Raw genomic sequence first — 21,957 nt, forward strand, 5'->3', positions numbered from 1 at the left:
CAAAGGTCTGTTCAGCAGAGCTCTATCTGCAGGATGACAGTTCTCATGCACCTGATTAATACCTATTGACTTTAAGATTAAATATGTCAACAGTAATTCCAACCCAACCTGCTAAAGCCCAAAGATATCCGGGTAATAATGGTGAAAACAAAAATAACAGATCTTCACACGCGAGATATTGAAATCAGTGAATTTTTAGCTTGAGAAATGATTAAAAAGGTTATCAGCAATTAAAGATTTTCTGAGAGGAACTTTGCCGATTGCAAAGGTACACGATCTAAACCAGAGCCATGGAAAATGTTTAATAGTGTGAAAGTGACAAAGGGAGCGGTTTAAGATTACAAGCTAATGGGGCCTTTTGTAAAGCAAAAAAACAAAAAGGTGCCCAGGTTCATCTGACCATTCGAGAATATCAGTGATGTCATTTAAGACGAGAAACAGAATATTTCCTACAGGTGTGCCTTGAAATTGTGACGTGTGTTCTTTGTGTAGCAGAGGTTTTCAAACCAATATACACCAAGGGGGTGGTAGATGTGAAGCACAGCTGAATAGGGTCACCACACATTCTCGCTAAGAAGCGACACACATCTGGAGAGGAAATAAAATGTGAAAAGAGATGTTGCAATACTACCAGAATGTCTCGTCATCTTAGCAGTAGTGCGACACGGAGCCTTGCACAACAGTGCCCTCATGTGGAAAGTTTTCTTTATAACCTCAGGTTAAGGGGTTCAAGTCACCACAAAAACAATAGGCAGTCTTCTAAAATAGAGTACCAGGTCTTTTAAAACACTATAATAACCAAACGTATGATTCTGTACTCTGCTTGTGTATATATAGCTGTGGTCAAAGGTTTACATACACTCTTCATGGGCATGAATGTCCTGGTAATTTGGGGCTTTTTTAAACTGCTCTTTATCCACGGTGGAATGATTGTACAGCATACACCTTTACTGACTTCAAAAGTCAAGTTTGAGTTTATTTTTTATTTTATCTGATCCATACTGGGTCAAATATATACACACAACCCACTAATATTTGGTTAAATGTTCCTTAGCAAGTCGCTCTTGGTTGCAATCAACAAGCTTCTGACATAATTTTAGCTGGATATTTGGTCGGTTTCCTGGAATAGACTTGGTGTTTAAGCATAATCCAAACATTTTCAATTGGGTTTAAGTTGAAGCTTTGGGAGGGCCATTCCAAAGCTTGATGTTTTCCTGTTTTATCCATTCTAAAACTAGTTTGATGTCTGTTCAGGGTTATTTTTCTGCTGGAACACTCAACTCTGTCCAAGTTCCATTTCTCTAAATGTTGATTTGAGGTGAAGCTGAAGAATTTGAAGAATTCCCCCAGAGCATGATGCTGCCACCATCATGTTTGAGGGTTGGTTCAGTGTCTTAGGTTTGTAAGCCGCACCTTTACCCCTACAAACATGCCTCTTGTCATAGTGACCAAACAGCCCAATCTTTGTTTTATCTGAACATAAAACTTTCCTCTAGAAGGCATTAAGCTCATGCCTGTGTGAGAAAGTGAAAATTTCAGTGATGACGTGTCGATTTTGAAGCAGGGGCTTTTTTTCTGGGTTGGCAGTCTCTCAGTCCATGGGGATGTAAAACTTTCTTTACTGTGGACAGTGATGTTGGAGTTTCAACAGTTTCCAGTTCACGCTTTAGCCTTGACGGTTCCTGGGCTGTTCCAGAACATCCTAACCAGTTTGTTCTCATCCGAGGATGACAGTTTGGATCTTCTTCCAGATCCTGGCAATGCGGTAACTCATACATAGATACAGTAACTTGAACTAATGGTTTTGTAATCTGCAGTTTTTTCGTAATGGCCCTGAAAGACCTTCCTAAGTTGTGTAAATCTACAATTCCGCTTCTTAAATCGTCACTGAATTTCTTGGGCTTTCCCGTTGTTCAAAGTATTGCTCAATCCAGTGAGTACTGGCAAAAGAAAAACTACCAAGTAATCAATCATGAACACTAAAAATTTAACAGGACTTGCATTTGTCAAGTAAAAGCACAATGTAGAACCTTCAGCACTGCTTCTTAAAATATTTAAATAAATGTACGTCTATATCTGAGCCTGTATCTACAAGAACTGGAGAAAATGCAAAATTAAAAAAAGTAAGTGTACCCAGTTCTTGGTTTTTTAAAGATTAAGACCGTTTCAAAGGAATCAGAAGCCCAAACTACCAGGACATTCATGCCCATGAGTGTATGTAAATTTCTGACCTGTACAAGCTTCCCTGCAGTTTTGTCTGTTATGAGCTTTTGTTTCCACTAGATGGCGCGCAGTATCTGTTTTATTTTAGTTGCCTGCCGTCGGAAGTGCACTTCAAGGCGATGAGTTTAGTCGTTCTCAAAAGTGATGTAAAGTCACAAGGCTGTAAAAATATGCAGACACAGACGGCTTGGCTTGTAGTCCTTTTTACCAAGAAGAGCCACGGGAGATTGTACTTAGATTACTTTTTAGTTCTTAAAGAAGCAACCCCAATGTTTTCAGTGTAGTAATTTAATATGATTTTGTGAGGGCATATATATATATATATATATATATATATATATATATATCATATTTATTTAAGCTTTCTGGCACTATTGACATGATGCAGCTCTTTATATTTGTGGCTGCGTTTCTCTTTGCGCACGAAATCACCGAAGCCGTTCGCTCTGACAAGTGCACCTCCCGGTGCGACGTGAGCTCGTGCCCGAGCCCCAGCTGTCCCGGTGGCTACGTTCCGGACAGATGTAACTGCTGCCTGGTGTGTTCCCCGCGTGAAGGAGACCCCTGCGGCCGCAAAGACGACCTGCCCTGCGGGGATGGATTGGAGTGCAAGTTATTCGCTGCGGGGAAGCGGCGAGGCTCCAAAGGGGTCTGTCGGTGTAAGATGGACCATGAAGTGTGTGGGAGCGACGGGAAAACGTATGGAAATGTGTGTAAGATGAGAGCAGCCAGTCGGAAAACTCTACTCAAGGGGAGACCCGCGGTCAGCCAAGCGCACAAAGGACCCTGTTCGCCCTTAGGAGCAGGTAGGGTTGCTTTGAGGTCGCCACAAACTGGTGGGTGGAATAAATTGTTTTGGGATTTGGGTAACGTGAATATATGTGTATGTATATATGTGTATCTGTATATATGTATATGTGTATACACATATATGTGCTAGCCACCGTGGTGCCCGGTTTTCAACCAAGTATGGGGAAATTAACATTTTATTTTCAGTAATTTAATTTGTCCAATTACTTTTGAGTCCCCTGGGATGAAGGGATTGTGTTACAAAAATGCTTTAGTTTCTCACATTTTTATGCATCTTTTTTGTTCAACCCACTAAATTAAAGGTGAAAGTCTGAGTTGTTTCAAAAGTTGTCTCTGTCCAAATATTTATGGACCCAACTGTAGCTATAGATAGATTGATTGCTGTCTGTATTAATGTTTTGGTGGGGTTTTCTTGTCAGTAGGTCATACCCTGATTCGTCTCAGCAGCCCTCGATACAAGTTCAACTTCATTGCTGATGTCGTGGAGAAAATAGCCCCTGCTGTCGTCCACATTGAGCTGTTCTTAAGGTTTGGATTGTGTATGTGTATATTAAAATTTAACATAAAAAGCTTTACAAATATTGCTTATTTATATTGTTTTATAGCGTAATGGCTTGATTTGTCTGCTTTGAACTCAAGTAAGAAAAAACGAGTGCAGCCTGTTTCCTCAACAGGCTGTTTTTGGGGATATTGGGCCAAATCAAGTGCTGTTTGCCTGCTATTATAAGTAGCATAAAATTACATTCAAATTTAAGCTTAAAATTAAAATAAAATTCAAATCATGCATAAAATTAAGCGTACAATTTAGTCCAAAGCACATCACATTAAGGCATAAAACTCTCCAAGCTGCCAAAATTACTTCTATATAGGGCAACCAGAATGTGAAATATATGCAAGAAAAGCACATTTTAGTTATTATTGTTATTATTAATCATGTTCACTTTAATAAGTTTTCATTTGCCCTCTCTTTCCAGGCATCCTCTGTTAGGTCGCCACATGCGGCTCTCCAGTGGCTCTGGGTTCATCGTGTCCCACTCAGGTGTGATTGTGACCAACGCTCATGTGGTAACCACAGCTGCCTTGGTGACAGGCAGGCCACAGCTGCGTGTTCAGCTCCACGACGGAGACGCATATGAAGCCGTGGTGAAAGACATAGACAGGAAGGCAGACATTGCTACAATCAAGGTCAATCCACAGGTAAGGGCACAAGCCCTGACATGCTATCATCATAAGCTTCTCTACCCTCTTCTCCTTTTCAAATATAAACACATGAATCTTTAGATTTTTTTTTACATCCATAAATCTTAAACGAGCCCACATAAACCACACAGCCCACATCCTGACACATTTCTTTGTCAACATCTGACAGTTTTCTGCTAGACATTAATAAGACTTTCATAAACACTAGCTCCGTGAGTCACAGACAGAGCGCTGATGTGTGTAATCTCACACCCCTGTCTGAAATACCTGCTGAGTTTTGTAAGCTTTCAACTATTCCTCTTCCTCTAAATGTCTTTTCTTCTTTTCATCTGTGTTGTTCTGACATACTCGTGTTTTCGCCTGTGTGCTGGTATTTTTTGAGTGTTTTTTTTTTTTTTTTTGTGCTTGTTGTAGCAGAAGAAACTTCGCGTGCTGTCTCTGGGCAGTTCGGCTGATCTGAGGCCAGGAGAGTTTGTGGTTGCCATTGGCAGCCCTTTCGCCTTGCAGAACACCGTCACCACCGGCATCGTCAGCACTGCACAAAGAGATGGCAAAGAGCTGGGCATAAAGGACTCAGACATGGACTACATCCAAACTGATGCTATTATTAACGTGAAACATTTTTAAATATCTGCATCTATACACATTGATTACATTATTGAACTACATAATTGTCTTTTAATATTCCCATATGTGTAAGAATTACTGTTGTGCTTGTTTCTATTTTATATCTTCCATACTTGTGTCAAGTACGGCAATTCGGGAGGACCTCTTGTTAACTTGGTAAGTGGTGTTCTCTAAGGTACAGTAGATGATCCATTTGATTTTGGAGTGTTTTCAGTTTGGCCTCAAACAAAGAACGGAGTTTTCACTAACGCAGCATAAACAGTTATGAGTTTGTGATATTCATATGAGCCTGAATATCACAAACGTATTATTCCCCAAAGCACAGAGGGAGCTTAAGTGTGATATACACTACAGACATTATACCTGATTTTGTTGTATGTATTGCAGCACATTTAAAGAAACTATTAACTGTCACAAATAGCTTTGTAGATGTGTGCATAACAAGGCACAGAATGCAAACAAAATGTGAGCTTTACCAGCTGAACAGTACTCCAAGAAGCACAAAGTTAAGAGTCACGAAAACCCAGAGAATCTAGAAAGAAGAACAAAGTACCAGGTTAATTCCAAAGAAAATAAACTGGACAGAAAGGGAAGTGGAGGAGCACACACAGGAAATTCCAAAGATCAACAGTAAAAAGGGACGACAGGGTTATAATTACGGAAAAATTATTATGGATGACAGTAGGGAGAGGAGCACAGGAAGCAAAACTGACGCAAGACACGAAAGAAAGCAAACCTTCAAAGTAAAACACTAACAATTAACAAACGAACACACATGGAAACGCTTGCTAATATCAAAACACAAGATATCATAAAAAAATAAAACTCACGCTCTACGAGAACAAGAAATGAAAATAGGAAATCCAGATGTTCAACAAACACAAAATCAGAATCAAAACACTTTATTAATCCTTAAGAAAATTATGTGGTCACAGTTGCTCCAAAATAACAAAAAGAGGAACTATCTAAACTAAACTAAGTGAAATAATACAGTGGCTGAAAAATATAGCAAAAGAGCACTAATAAATAGAAACGGCTCTATTTCATAAATATAATTCAGTATATTACACATATTAAATATATATGGTTGAAAAAAATGGTTGTGTCCCATGAACTATGAACTCAAAATGGCTCAAAATTGATTTACAGATTTGTTCAAGCATATTTTCTTGTGGCCAGTGATTAAAACATTACAGTCACCAAATAATACACTGATCAGTACCACTATTTCTGCTTTTTCTAGCTATAACGGCTATAGCTGTTACTCCAATTCTGGAGTTCTACTAATATTAATTATAGAAAATCTCAAAGTATAAACATGCAGTTTATTTTTATTGACTGCAGTAACACTGGGACACAATCGTGACACATCATGTGTCACATGCTTTAAAGTGTTCTGTGTAATGACACATTTATAACGCCATAAACGAGTGCACGTTTAAAAAGGCACATGCATTGTGTTTTTATCAATATATCATAGCAGCTGTAGTTGTGCCACATGCTCGGCTCTACCAACTGATGCAGTTTTTTTTTCTGGAAATCTTGACATATTTTTCTCAGTTCTTACTGGCTGATATTTATGTCAGCATCAAGTCCTTTTTGGCAGCCATCATGTTGTTTGTCTTTCTACATGTGTTTGTGTTTCCTTCAGGATGGCGAGGTGATTGGAATCAACACTCTTAAAGTGACAGCAGGAATTTCCTTCGCTATACCGGCAGACCGCATCAGCCGCTTTCTCTCAGAGTCACAGATTAAACACAAGAAAGATGGTGACTTTTTTTTTTTGTGAAGTTTATCATCTTATTATCTAAAATATCTAATATCTTTAAATGACTATTTTCCCCCAGTATATGTCTCTAATTTTCATTAACTACTACTCTGACTGGCTTTTGTTGTGACAGAAAAGAGACAGCAGAAAAGAAAAATGGACAAACCACAGTCTGATGCAGGTGAGAGACAAGACGTTTTTGTGCAAATATTATAACTATTTTCATATATGTCAAAATATGGCAAAACATGCAGTTAAGAGTGTAGACTCAAAGTTAATAGATCTTTAATAACAAATGAAATCCTCAGGATTTGGACTATAATTTTAATGGTTACATTTATATTTTAATATGTGTTTAATAAAATAGTTATTAACCCTTTAAAGCCGGTGAGCCGCACGCTCTGTTTTGCGTAACTATTTTTAAATCCCGGTAGCACCGCAACCACGTAAACTAGCGCAATACTTTTTTTTGCATATGAAACCGGAGGAGTTGTACTTACATCTTATGCCATCAGCTTGTCCTCGGTCACAGTTTCCTTCCACATATAGCTTTGCAAAAACTGCATAAAAAGCACTTGCAGCAACAAAAATATAATATTCCAGAAACACGCTTTACCGATCAGCTGTTTGTAACACTTCCTACGTCCATCACCGTGAACTATCGCATGTCCGCCATGACCTGCCCGAAACCGAAAGTGACGTCATTTTGTGGAAATGTAGTTTTTTTTTTACCATCACGGCCTTATGAGCCTATACTGGTGTTTTTAAAAGTTATGTTTGACTTTATGACTTTCTGTGTCGTTTCTGGGATCCTTAGGACTCATATTGCACTGCTGGGAATAGTTTATTTTGATGCATATGCTGCTTTTTTGCAAATTTGCATTATAATATTTATTTTCGTTTTTCCTGCAGTATATAAAAATTGTTGTATTTCAAAAATAAAACTATGAAGACACTTAAAATAAATTTCCTGTGGTGGGAAACTATTTTGTGCAACTTTTTTGTATTTACAGTTTTGAGGGATAAGCCTCTTAAATTTCTCTAACTAGAAATATATGTTAAAAAAACAAAAACGATTTTCAATTTTTTTTGTAGTTTATTGCACTTTTTTGCAATTTATGTAATTACTATGCACTTAATGCAGACATATTATTAAAAATTTGGCTATAATGGTTGCATTGATGTATATGAATTTGAAATGCTCCAAAAAATGGCACTACAACATGTAAAAATATAGTATAAGCTCTGGCAGACTTGGTTCTATGGTAGATCTTAAAGGGTTAACTGTCTTCTCAGCTCATCTTTCCCCGTCAGCCCAACTTGACCTTTGCACGAGGCTGTGTTTAAATTATGGTTATATTGTTGTGCTTTCAGACGCATCCCAAGTTAAGAGATATTTTTTAGGCATCTGGATGGTCACCATCACCAAAGCGTAAGTTGTTACAAAGTCACACACATATTAGACTGTAAGGAGAAAATACATTTTGCACTAATGTTCTTTAATACACGTCCTACTACAGATAAAGGTGGCATACCCAAATAATACTAAGAGCAACATTTGTTTTGTAAATAAATCATTTAACAAACAAACCGACAAATTCTGTGTTATTCTATGGGAAACATAAGTTGGCTTCAGGAGCTGGTATTGCTGCTTGTCTACTTTTTCTGTAGCCAAACAACTTTACCTTTGATTTGTCAGCAGGAGCTGTTTCATAGACAATCAAATGTTTGCATGTCTGAGTATGTCCAAAAAGGGAATTAGTTTTATGTGATGCACTTCCTTTTTTACATAATTGAAATCCTAATGTGTAAAAATGTGTTAATAGCATTAATATTGTGTCCTACGTGTGCCACAGTCTTGTAGAAGAGTTGCGACTTCATAACCCAGACTTCCCCGACATCAGTAGTGGAGTTTTGGTGCGGCAAGTCATACCTAACACTCCAGCAGAAAAGTATGCTCTCACACACTTGCAAAAAGTACACACACACACACAAATGATATCACCCTGTTTCATACTTCCAGAAAGTGATTGCAGATTTATGGACAATGATGTCATTATAAGTCTGAATCTTCTTTTTCTCTTTCTGGCACGCTTGTAGTAAATGGTTGACTCGAGTTTCTTTTCTTTTCCATGTCTTAGAGGAGGGATTAGGGAAGGTGACGTTATAGTGAAGTTGAACGCAAAGCCAGTCAGGACCACTGAAGACATCCATGAGGTGTTGCAGAGCGACCAGCCACTCCTACTTGAGATTCGCAGAGGGAACGATGACTTACTCTTCAATATCCACCCACAGCTTTTGGTACATTGAAAACTGGGAGAATTGATATCTTTTAGTTGTGAAGAGGCAGGACTCAATATGTCAACTGATTTCTTATTAAAACAAGAGAACGGAAAAGAGCAGTTCCTTTCCCAACTAGCCTGATGATGTATGCTTTGGTAGAGTTTGAAATACTGTAGTTTAACACAGACTTCAAAATACAGCTCAGTAGAATCCATTGCACTGTATATTTAAGGCGCTTTAGAATAAAAGCTTCCAAGAAGGATCTGTGCAGTTGTGTGTTTTTCTGTCTCGTCTGTTCAGCAGCTGCTTTCCAGAAGGCAGGTTCCATTCCTTTGTTTATGTCTTCTCATCCCTCCTCCATCCTCTCTCTTGGAAAGATTTTCTCCTAATTTAAACAAACCCAAGTCAACACCTCCACATACGGAACACAGACACTATGAGTAAAATCCTGTTACAGGGAAGAGCTGGTTGTATTCTTTCCTGTTTTGGAAATGAAAATCTTCAGTCATAACATAACCTGAACTCTTAAGCCTGAAAGTACTTATGCGAAAGCCAAATTAAATTAAGATGGCAGAAAAATATCTTTCAGTAGCTTGACATTTTGCACATACTACATATATGCTTATACTTTTGAATAGTGTTGTTTTGGTTTATTTATCATTCTAAAAGCCTTCCTCCATGCTGAAATGACCTCAGCAATGACCTTGTAACCCACTTGAACTCCCTGTAAGTCCACACATCATAAACTGAGCCCAGACAGAAAACCCTTCCTGTTTATTTAAACAAAGACTCTGTCTGGTTACCGTTGGCTGGAACAAGCAGAGGTCAAGGAAGCAAAGACAAACTGGAAGAACAAAAAGGAAAGACAGGCTGCTGGGCTCATAAACAGGAAAAACAGGGAGGAAATGTAGCTAATAAGTGACTCCTGCTGTGAACAAATAACTACCATTTCAGCCGGTCCTCGCAGACTGATTTTAATATAGTTCTCTGTGCTGCACTCAGCGTGTGACTTGATGGAGCAGTTGTTGGAGTGTGGGCGGTGTTTTCTAGTCTTGCCAAGACAGATTGTTATAGCAGAGCGCCAGACTACTTCAGTAAGGCAGAGGACACAGCTGTGTCCACACTAAAACAATATATCTAAGCCCACACTAAATATAAACTTTCACTCAACAACAAAGGCCATGTGTTTTTACAGTAAAGCCAGAGTTTTACAGATATCTCTGCGTGCATCTAAAGCACAACATATACTCTTCTGTACACTGTTTGTACTTTAGATTAGTGCGTTCCCTATGCAACCCAGTCAAGGTGTTGCCATCTAGAGGCCAAATATAATTTAGTTTGAAATAAACACAATTTATGATTCCCAAAGAGTCCACTAGATGGCAGGTGGAGAATAAAGAATTTCCTCCCAACGTGGCAATTGCTCAAACGCTCATCTTAAAGGACTGCTGCACTATCGAAGTCTATATATAGCTCTGGTTTCTGATTGCATCCTTTTGCACTTAAAGCAGAAGAGACAGTTAAACATTTCAACAGCACGTAAGACTGTCAGAGAGACAATCGTGCAGATGGAACTATTTTATTTATTGATTTTTGATATATAAGGTTTTCATAATATACAACCAGGATATCTCTAGGTGTATATTACCTCTCGCCCTGTGACACTTGGGATAGGCTAGGGATAAGAAAATGGAAGGATAGATGGATTCCAAGTGTGAATCATAGTGCTAAAAACAATATAGGGATAATGTCTCATTTTCTATAAACAAAAAGAATTCTTTATTAACCTCGAGACATCACATGGGTGTAAAACATCCCATTTTTCCTCTATCCGATCCAAAGATTGTGCTTTTAAGATGTGGAAAAAATAGTTGATGTTGAACATTTTTAAACACATTATTCCAGATTTTGATATTCTTTATAAAGATCTTAAACCTCAAACTTTCATGAATTGATCTGTACTGTTGCTGTATCTTTTCACTTTTGTTTGTTGGTACATAATTTCTCAACCGCTTTCTTAATAAGATCAATTGTATACAGATGGAACTATTTTATTTATTGATTTTTTTATGTATAAGGTTTTCATAATAGACAACCTGGATATCTCTAGGTTGTATGTTACCTCTCGCCCTGTGACACATTTAAGAAAATGGAAATAATTTACAGTGCCTCAATAATGCTATGCTTTTTCATTAATCAGTGTTATAAAGTTATATAGTGTAGTATTAAGTGGACACAGCCCTGAAAAATAAAGGCATGAGACCATGTGTCCTTGGGGAGTAGAAAGCTGTAGACTCTCGCTCACGCTTGCTTGGGAAAATGTAGATAAGAGGGGACCAGCTCTAGTGGAAAGTTACTGAGACACTGTTGTTTAGACTAGAATGAGCTTCTGTAATAAAACTGTTAGGGCCACACCAACATTTTGAGATCCGCAGCAACGTGTCATGAAGGACGCATCTTTCTTCTAGAAGTAATAAAGTGTTAAATGGTCTACTGAGCAGTGTTTTGTCTTCCATTGGATGCCTCTGAGGAATCAAAAGAACTCGGTGAAGTGTTGATATTTACAAAGGATAGACGGATTTCCATATTTGTGCTTTTGTCTGTGGTCTTCTGTTTTCTATGACTCAGCCATCATCAGCATTTGAATCACAGTCGGATGACACTTGTGATGTAATGTTACCAAGGTGCTGTCAATCTAATCTGATATCTTGGTGTTGAAGTGAAATAAATAACAACCTGACTTTTTTTTTTCCAGCCATCTCACTGCTGCACATTTAACACGGGATATTTCACATCTTGGAGAAATTCTTCAATTTTCAAGGACATTTTCAGGGATTTTCATCCTTGCCTCTTTTACTGTCTCTCCGCTCATTCCACGCCAGGGTTTCATTCAAAGCCACCCACACTTTAGCTCCCATCTGTCAGTGTTCAGTTTATGGTAAGAGTCCAGGGTAAAGGCCCAGAGACAGAGACCTTAGACATCCAGGAGAGGCAGCCATGGGGAAAAATGGACCGTCAGCTCAATTACATGTTCACACAAAAATGGTGATGATGCTTTTGATGCTTTGTGAGTTAAGGGCTAACAGATATTCATATTAGGGGTTAATCATAACGTCCCTTATAATGTCAAACTGTGAGTCATCAGTGACCTCAGAACCTGATGGCATTTTGAGTCCCATCAGCAGCACTTAATGGAAGCTGAGCAACATCATCTCCTCGATGCTTGAAAACACACACGGGACCTTTATGTGCCACTCGGAATATCCAGGGATGAATTTATCTGTTTGTAGGGAATGTAACTGTTTAATTAATGATCTAATAATAAAAAAGAAAAGAAAACCCTTCTGATTTTGGATTTGTGCATATCTGTGGGTTTTCGTCCAATTGAGGAAGTGAACTGGAGACGTCCGTAACAGTAAACACTTGACAGTATTAGGTTTGACCTGTGTTACTGGCAACCTCTAGTAAGAGACTGTGTTTATAGTAAACTTTTATATTTAGAGGAAGTTTAAGGGTCAAGACCACAGATTGGAGCATTTGGCATAGACAGCTTGCACTGGCTTAAAAAAAAAAGAAACCCTGTTAAACTGTGGTGTTACAGAAGTACAGGCCCTAACTACACCCATCTGTCTCAAATCCTACTCTCTATGACTCATGGCTTACTGATCACTACTAACGTGGGCAATTTACTCTAAAAAAACAAAAAGGCAAAGCTACCAGACTTTTACAGAGTGAATCTGTTAGTCTTTCAACCTACCTCCCACACAGGCACACAAACATCCTCAGCGTGGATGATAACACAGCAATACACCACGTTTTTCACACAGTGATGCTCCACAACTGGACAATTAGTGTTAGAAAAAATTAAATACACCCATGTGCTGTTGCGTTGAGCATTTTGCTGAAAAAATTTCCTCTTCTGCAAACATAAGTTGATTTATCACACAGTGAAGTGCAAAACTATTCTTGGAATGACGTGCACTTCAGGACACTTCAGATTATATTTCCCAGAGGTCGGTTTTCTAAAATTTAACGAGAGCTTGAATTCCAAGCATTCCTCTCAAAGTACGGCCTGTTTTTGTTGAAATCTTTTTTGGAAATAGTCCACAGTCACTTCAGAGTTGGCTTTTTCAGAGTGACAGGAGATGAGTTCTCACTTGTTTTTCTCTGTTTTGCTACACATACGTCCTATCAACCCATTCTAACAGTGGTTCCACGTGGGTTTAGTAAATGACAGATGTGCTGCTTTTGATTATACTAAAGGGGAAAGAGTGAATACACATTTACTTTCATTATTTCATGCATTTAACATATGCAGATATGCCAGAGCTGCTGATGCCCTCCCTGTCTAACTCTTCTTTCTTTGACTTCTAGTTTGTTTTTCAGAAGGAAAATTAGTCACCAGTGTCTATTTTTCAGATGCCTAGCCCTTAGGCACTAACTGCAGAGCTTATAAAACACTTGGAAACTGTGTAGGAGACACGGTGCCCTTTTCTGGAAGACCGGTCATTTAATATTTCTAGTTGTGAATGTGCTTGGCATTAAATCCTACTGTTTGATATTGCAGTATTTATAAATATTCACTAAGCTTAAAACTTATGCAAGAATTGTTTTAATATCAGACACTCATGATAGCGGATCTGATATCGTCTGTATTTTGAACTCCCACTATCAACATTTCAAGTTATCAACAGCTCCCAAAACTGGTATGTGAAAGGTTAGCTTGTAGTAAGGAGTTACATATGGACAGTAAAACAACCAAGTATGCAGCATCTTATCAGCTCTATAACATTTTATGGTCTTTCCTGCTCATTCTTCTGGTTTTCAGACTGCAGCCACTATTTTTAGTTTGCTTTATCCTCTGTCATCAGTTACCCACACATGTTCAGTGTTGGGAAGGTTACTTTTAAAATGTATTCAACTACAGATTACAGAATACATGCCCCCAAACGTAGTTTGTAATGCATTCTGTTGAGTTACTCAGTTAGATTAATGTATTCTGAATACTTTGGATTACTTAATATATTATCAAGCTTTTTACAACTACATGAATGTACTATTGCTGTGTGATTTATTACTATTACTGAAGGTTACTCGCCATACCAATACCAACTAGATTTTTAAATCTTAATATAAAATGAGTAACAGTAGGGTGGACATAAAGCTGCGCTTTTTGCAGTGATCTTGTATAGTAAACCATTTCTGTATCAGTAATATGTTTCTTTCTGTCTGCTTTCAGGACTGCACATGATTATTTGCAGCTAGCAGGTTGTTAATGCTATCCATCAAGTCTAACAGTTTGAACTAACCTCAGCTAACGCCAGCTAACAATGTTAGCTCGCTGCCGAGTGGCCTTCAGTAATAGTAATAAATCACCAATTGTACATCGAAGATACTGTGTAAAGTGGTAGTAAACCAGGTAGCTACAACAACTAAAACAAGATGGTTGCAGCAGGCTAATACTTCCAGATGTTGGAGGTGGAGTCTTTTGACGCTGAGAGCAGGTTGGTTGCTGGCAAACAGAGTTTGCGTGTCACTGTCAGATTTCTCCCATCCCTTTCTTCTTTAAATATTTATTCATTCATTCATTCATTCATTTCGTTTCACACATGGTACAGCAGTAATTCATTTCCTATACACAACCTTCCTTTCAATTAAAGTATAAAGTGGTGTCGGAATTTCCAAGTAGGAAATGCATTCCTGCTGGGTTTGATGTCCTGGCTCCGGGTTCATTGTGTAACTGACACTACCAACATTAACAGGACACTAACATTAGAGCCTCTCGTTGCATGTTTTATTTGGGTTTCCACTAGGGCTGGGTTTTTATAATCGATTTATCGATTAAAATCGATTCTGGCTTGGATAACGTAAAATCGATTCATTAAAATCCTGAATCGATTTTTTAATATAAATTTATTTTGCCCGAAATGCCAGAATCTCTGGTGAAATCTCACAAAATTTCAACAACCACCAAACAGCTAAAACAGTAAATGACAGTAGGAACACGATTCTGCACAAAGACTTAAACACACAGCGCAACCCGCGGATCAGAATCAGTGAGATCAGTGATCGCCTTTCTCACGGTCGGGGCTGAAAGCCGACAGCTCGCTGATTCTGATCTGTGGGCGGGTCCGCGCTTTGTGTTCACGCCCTTTGTGCGCTGATTAAGCTGCAGGTTTTATCTCTCTCCAAACAATATTGACTGAACCAGCAGCAAAAGAAGATCCAAACTAAGCTTCACATAAACATCATCATGAATTCACTCTGACTTTTACTGTTTTGCTTCACCACGATGCACAGCTCTCTCTCTCTCTCTCTCTCTCTCTCTGTACTGTTTTCTTCATTATTCGCTTGCTTGTTACGCACAAGTCTACCTTTGTTTACAGCGCTGTCGGCCGACGTTTTTTTTTTCGTTTTATATACTTCCGAAAAGAAAACCTAATTTCTGCCGTTCAATGCTGAACAAATTTTAACTTTTTAAAATTATGCAAAATGCAAAACGCTCAGCTGTGTCTCTAATAAAACCTCTGTAACTTCAGAGGTGATGTTCATGTGTTGATTAATGGTTTTCTTTCGTTTTTGATGTACTGCAGAATATTTGTATAAAATCCCAGAACAGTAAAATCACCTTCATGTTTTTCTGTGTTTTATCTTCAGCTACTTTGACACAAAGGCATCTGCTGTGACGCTCACACCTTTGATAAAGTCTTGCGTGTGTCAGCTTCCTTTTTATAGATACAAAAATATGTAAATGTCCTGATCTGAATTATAATATTTCTGACTGTCGAAATTTCCCAGATTGAAATCGAAGTGAATCGAATCGAATTGAATCGAATCGTGGACCGAATCGAATCGTGGATCGAATCGATTCGGGAACCTTGTGAATCGGAATTGAATCGATTCTAGAAATCAGTGACGATACCCAGCCCTAGTTTCCACCAGTGTGGAATTACCAAAATAAGAGCGGGGATAGCCTAACATATGAAACAGGAAAACGCTACCGTGTAATCTATTTATTTCAAGTAACTTTGTTCAAGTAACTTTGTTCTAATTATCACCTATTTAACCAGTAGCTGTAACAGAATACAGTTACTCATATTTTGTATTTTAAATACATAACACTTTTAATACATGATTTTATAAACATGGAACAATGGGACTGAAAACACCTGACAAAGAGGTGTGACTCGGTGTCTTTTTCCATGTAGCGTTCAGGTTTAGGTGATAATTATTATTAAAACCAACACTTATTACATTGTTACACTGTTTTCACTTTATGATTCGCTGTTATTTTATTTTACGCTGAAAAAAATAACATAGACACTTTAGTGTTGCCATTACTGCGAGGCTGCCTCTTTTATAATAACTATATGTCCACAAATGAATGTGTTAAAAGCTACACGTTGTGCTTTTTCTGCTTCATTTTCATGCTATGCTAGGCTAACCCGCTTTCTTGGTGTGGCTGAATATTTGTGACTACGATGCGTTTTTTTCTACAATGTTGAATTGTCTCTTTAAGGCTACAAGTTACAATTTCACTTCATGCTTTTAAGAAAAATTATTTTAAAAGAAATATAGAAGGAAATATTTGCCCATGTTTAATAGACTTTCCTCACAAACAGACTGCCGCACACACAAACACTGAGTTACGCTCATTTGTAACCCAACCATACTATTACTTGACTTTGTCTCATTGAAACCAAAAATTCATCCTAAAATCAAAATAATTTGTCCCAGTATGAAGGCTGGTCTCCAAAATGTGACCGAGTAGCACACTGAGGTCCCCACAACATAAGCAATACAAGTACGCATAAACAAAACAGCCACAGTAAAGTGAGCGTTTTGTCAGCACTCCAGCGAGAGCTAAATCCTCCGAGCTCTTTTTATGTCTCTCAACTCCTGTTTTCTGGCAGACTGCTGACTCATGCATCTCCCCCTCTCGTTCTCTTTTTGTGTGTTTATCTGTCTTTCTTTGTTTCTTTGTAAATCTAGTCGGTGGACTTTTCCCTTGTCTCCTCTTGCACAAGCATTTCTCTGGATTTTGAATAATTCAGCTACATTTCCACATCTTGCACCCTCTGTGTGGGTGTGAGTGTGCGCTTTCACACTGGCAATGTATGTGGTGGTTAATGCCACGTGGTATCTTTATGTGTGTAATCAGCCGTTGTGTTCCTGCGTCATGCTGTAGCTGGATAGTTGGTTAAATCTCTTAATGAGAGTAATGCCTGCTGTGTTTGGGCACAGAGTTCAGTGGGTAAAGTTGGTGTACATACCTAAGGCAACATTTTACTGCTGTTTGGAAAAAAATCCTCTAAACTGAATGTTTAGCTTTCAGCATGATCATTCTGTTATAAATGTTTATCATCTGTGAAGCATCATCGATGTTGTTGACAAGATGCACAGTAATGAAGTAAATTTTTGGATACAGCATCTAGAAATCCCCTTTAATATTTCCAAATAAGAAACATCTGGAGTGTATCTTTGTGAAAATAAACTACTAGTCAGCCAAGGAAAACGGGAACTATAATCTTGCATAACTGGAAAGAAGAGAAACATATGCTCTCTAATGGTCTGGGATTCAAATAGAGTTTTCATAGCTAACCCTTGGCAGAGGGTTAGCAGAGAGAAATCAGAAAATGTGCTCAGTGTACACTAAACAAGAGGACACAAATTGACTTTATCTCTGCCACGGGCCTGACACGTTTAGTTTTCTGGAAGCCAAAACAGCACTGTTTGACTTTATCACAACCTAAACCTACAGGCTGATGCCAAGTCGAAAGACCCATCAAGTTATCAGTTTTCCTGTCAGAGTTTTTTGGTGCCTGGCAAGAAATGCAAACACTGTGCAGATGGCAATGATTGAAAGCAATTAAAATCTTTCCTCAATGACACTTTCGAGGAACTAAGTCTGTAAATATAAGCATACAAACAATTTTTGTACACACATTAAAATTATATAGAATTCTAACATGACTTGGGATGACTCAAGATACCCCAAAAATAATTTAATGACATAAAGGCAGTGAGTCAAAGTGCCAGTAGAGAGAAAATATATACAATTAGGGCTTTGAAAAACTTTTGTTTTGCCTCTCTAAACCACAGTAGATTCTTCTTTTAAATGTTTTCTAGCAATGACTAATCTGGTCTTTTCTTGAGTGTAACCAGACGTATCCACCGTGTTGTGAATCTGCAGCGCACGTTCTTGACTGTGACAGCGATATGCTTTTCTCCTTGACGGAGTTTTTGACTTGTCAAGATGTTGTGAAGCTGCTTTTCTTAATCCCGGAAAGAATTCACTAATCAGCTACTGTAGTTGTCTTCTGTGGTCTTTCAGACCTTTTGGCATTACTGAATTTATCAGTGCATTCCTTCTTTTTAAGAAAGTAACATATTGTTGATTTGACCACTCCTAAAGTTTTTGTTATTTGTCCCCGTGTCTTCCTGGCTGACCTAGTTTTGGGCCAATTGTTTGCATTGTTATTGTTTTCTCTCTCTCTCTCTCTCTCTCTCCTTCCTCTCCTCTGTCTGCCTGAGTGGAGCTCATGTTGGGCTCCGGCCCTTGGCCCACACATCTGGCATAATCAACCTGCCGCTGACCTGTGTGATTGCCAAGCCACTATTTAAAATAGTGGCTCAGTGCGCTTCTTAGCTGGATCATTGAGTAACCTCAGTAATCGTTGTTTCTGCAACCCTACAGTGGTTTCTGATTGTGCTCTATTTGTGAATAGATTCCCAGACCTGTTCCTGTTTCCTGTCCTGTCCCCAAGTCTGGCAGTGTGGCGTGGAGTTTATTGGAGCGTAAGTGCTCGATGAAGAGTTCGGAACGAAGTGTGGAGAGTGTGGGAGTGGAGTGTGTTTTGTGGACTCCTTTCCTTCCCTGGACTTCCTGACCCCTCGCACTGTATATGTCTTCACCTGGTGTTTCTGTGTAAATAAACTATTGACTTTTTTATTCTGAACGAACTATGCTCCAGAGAAAAAAGGTTAAAAATACTTAATCAACTTAAAAACCTACAGACTGTTTTATTACAAGAGACTCACAGGCCTGTAACAGATTTGAATGATGTTTCCTAATGTGTTTTCAGCCTGTTATAATTCTTGACAAAGGGGAGTAGCAATTTTAATACATAAAAATATTAATTTCACAGTACTCGACACAGTTATAGATCCAGAGGGCAGATTCCTAATCGTTAAGCTATCTATACTTAACAAAAAACTATGTATTGTAAGTATAAATGGTCCAAATGTTGATGACCCCTCATTCTTCCACTGATTTTTTACTACACTCTCTCAACACTTAGATTGCACAATCGTTCTTGGGGGTGACCTCAACCTGGGGCTAAATGGAAAAATTGATACGCTCAATGCAGCAGGAACTCAGTGCAATTGGCAGTCCACAAATATAATCAAGCAGTATATGAGCGACTTTGGTCTTTGCAATGCTTGGCACTCCCTTCACCCCTGCAGTAAGGAATATACAACGGACTTATACTTAATTATGATAGCGCAAAACATAAACAAAAATGGAGGAAGGCAATGACTAAACTCAGAGAAAAACTAGAAACAAGTAAAAAGAAAGCAGAAACTTAAGATGTGAGGAATGCAGCGAATGATACACAGATGAAGAGGAAGAGGAAGACAAAGGGCTTAAATACACAGAGGAATAATCAGGGAATGAGACACACTAGGAGCTGGGAGCAATCACACACAACGACACCTGTAAGAAGCAAAACTGAAAACACTAACATGGGACATGAGACCGTCAAAGCAAAACAGGAAACAGTAGACAGGCACAGAGACACGGACTTGACGCTGAAACAAGGAGAAGCAAAGACATGAAAACATAACTTGACTAGATGTGACACAAGGAACACACGGGAGGCACGGAGACAGAGGCTGTATCCCAATTCAGGGTCTGCAGCCTTAAAGTACGCAGCCTCAACGATCCTCAAGGGCTTTTCATGTCTGCGTGTCTTTTGTCGTAAAGTTCATGCAGTCATGTCTGCGTTTCATTATGTTTCCTGTTTTATTTTGAAGAGGTCCTGTGTTCCTTTCTTCAATGTGTTTAGTTTTAGGCTGTATCCCAATTCAGGGTCTGCAGCCTTAACGGTCCACAAGGGCCGCGTACTCAAAGACCGCTAAGGCCGGAAGTGCAAGGCTTGCGAAATGGGACGGTCTAGCCTCCGTCGCGCTGCCCAGGTTGCCTAGCAACCATGATACTAACAGCTGGAAACGTTTCATACAGCATTGTTTGACAAAAAATGAAGGAGAATATCGTTTGTTCATTTGTTTGTTTGTTTCTACATGAGCTTTGATCATTCTCTGATTAAGGTCAGCTATTGAACGGCGTATATTTTAAAGTAAAGGCTTTAAAACCAAGTTAGTACAAACGTCACTAATGTCACATAACTTTGCCGACATGTGGCCAACAGTAATGTTTTAATGTTCTTCGTTATTAAAGATTTTCACATAAATAAGTGACATAATATTCAATACTTAGTTTACTAAGTTACTCTTCAGGCGCCCCTCATCCGCTGTTTTTTTTTCCGGCAAAATTATCCACACCCACCGCCGCGCTATGCATTCTGGGATATGTTGGGCCACGAAGTCTACACCGCCACATCCTTAAAATTCAGGGAAATGAAGGACGCATTTGAGGGCCGCATTGCGAGCAGCTTTCGAATTGGGACAGCCTTCGTCGCGTCGCTGTGACGTAATCGGCCTTAAAATGCGGCCTTTAAGGCTGCAGACCCTGAATTGGGATACAGCCAGAAACCTAAAGACCAGTTGTAACCGGTCGCAGCAGATGTCCGCCCCTCCCTGAGCCAACCAGGGAGTTTTTCCTTCTCACTGTTGCCAAAGTGCTTGCTCATAGGGGGTTATTTGATTGTTGGGTTTTTCTCTGTATGTGTTATTGTAGGGTCTACCTTACAATATAAAATGCTTTGAGGCGACTGTTGTTGTGATTTGGCGCTATATAAATCAAATCGAATTGAATTGAATTATTGAATAAGCAGAAAACAATAGTGAGAATCAAAACCATGAGAAACAACAAATCCAAGAACATAAATTAATCAAAAAACACGGAGTCCCAGAGCTGGTACTGTGACGTGATGGCCCCTTTCACTTGCATTGACATCTTTTTGCACCTCATATCGATATTTCTAGTGAACTGCTCTAAAATGTTAATTCAACACTCAAAATCGACTCCAGATTAATCTTTAATCTCTTTAACTTTTTTTTTACAATACAATACAATGATAAATGATCATGTTGGTCATTTGTCATTACTTTTGAGCCACTGAACATGGGGAACCATACATAGAAGGACTGCAATTCAATAGTTTTGTAAAACCTTCTGAATTAAAGGTGAAAACTTGCATTGCAATCACCTCACAACTTTATTTATTATTTACTGTAATGATATACAGAAAATTTAGCCTGTTATTAGTTTTATTTCATTTATCTCTATTTGTAAACAGTGGCTTTCAGATTGAACGGGGATGCTTGGCTTGAATATGTGCTTGCTGCACCAGAAGCCTTTAAAATTGCCTTTGGCCCCCTGAGGCTACATCACTATATTAGCTGATGGGTTGCCAGATTGCACATTTATTTAACGGTGTTACTTACTTGTTGTTTATTGTAGACTGTACTATTTATTTGCTCTTTATTATGATGCTACAACACAACAGTTTTCCTTGTAGGATCAATAAAGTATCAATCTGTCTATCATCTATCTGTTGGGTGAAATCCAAAAACAACAAATTAATAAATATCTGCATCATTTTTACACTTATGTATGAACACATAGATCATAGATTTCACCTGAGTCTGTATGACCTGACCTGGATACACATCATTAGAAGTAGTTTCACTCCTGTCCCCTCCTTTCATTAACAAGTGTAAAAAGAGTGACACCTTTAACAGTATCGTAGAGTCACTGTTAACATGTGACTCAGAGTGAAATAAATAGGAAGGTAGTAGAAGGAAGGAACAGGAAGACTGACAGAGAACCTTGGAGAAACTGATGGCCTGTGTGTATCTGG

At 38.6% G+C, this 21,957-nt stretch overlaps 1 protein-coding gene across 4 annotated transcripts; it reads left to right on the forward strand.

Moving 5' to 3' along the window:
- Positions 1-9: 9 nt before the first annotated feature.
- htra3a (HtrA serine peptidase 3a) lies at positions 10-10,602 on the forward strand. 4 transcript variants are annotated; one of them, XM_085162936.1, is made up of 10 exons: positions 10-3,029; positions 3,453-3,561; positions 4,008-4,230; positions 4,648-4,845; positions 4,984-5,016; positions 6,512-6,629; positions 6,762-6,809; positions 8,003-8,060; positions 8,485-8,580; positions 8,770-10,602. In XM_085162936.1, exons 1-10 carry the CDS (start codon positions 2,603-2,605, stop codon positions 8,936-8,938), a joined length of 1,479 nt encoding a protein of 492 aa, XP_085019062.1. In that variant the 5' UTR covers positions 10-2,602; the 3' UTR covers positions 8,939-10,602. The 4 variants fall into 4 exon arrangements, with proteins under 4 accessions (XP_085019062.1, XP_085019064.1, XP_085019063.1 ...); XM_085162938.1 differs by having other exon boundaries at positions 4,651-4,845; XM_085162937.1 differs by having other exon boundaries at positions 3,456-3,561.
- Positions 10,603-21,957: the final 11,355 nt, after the last annotated feature.

The sequence above is a fragment of the Neolamprologus multifasciatus genome, chromosome 6 (assembly GCF_963576455.1).
Source record: "Neolamprologus multifasciatus chromosome 6, fNeoMul1.2, whole genome shotgun sequence".
Lineage (NCBI taxonomy): Eukaryota > Metazoa > Chordata > Actinopteri > Cichliformes > Cichlidae > Neolamprologus > Neolamprologus multifasciatus.

Coding starts and splice junctions, on each gene's coding strand:
- htra3a (XM_085162936.1), top strand. CDS start 2,603: ATGATGCAGCTCTTTATATTTGTGGCTGCGTTTCTCTTTGCGCACGAA. Junction 6,630..6,761: donor GATTAAACACAAGAAAGATG/GTGACTTTTTTT, acceptor TTGTTGTGACAG/AAAAGAGACAGCAGAAAAGA. Junction 6,810..8,002: donor CAAACCACAGTCTGATGCAG/GTGAGAGACAAG, acceptor TTGTGCTTTCAG/ACGCATCCCAAGTTAAGAGA.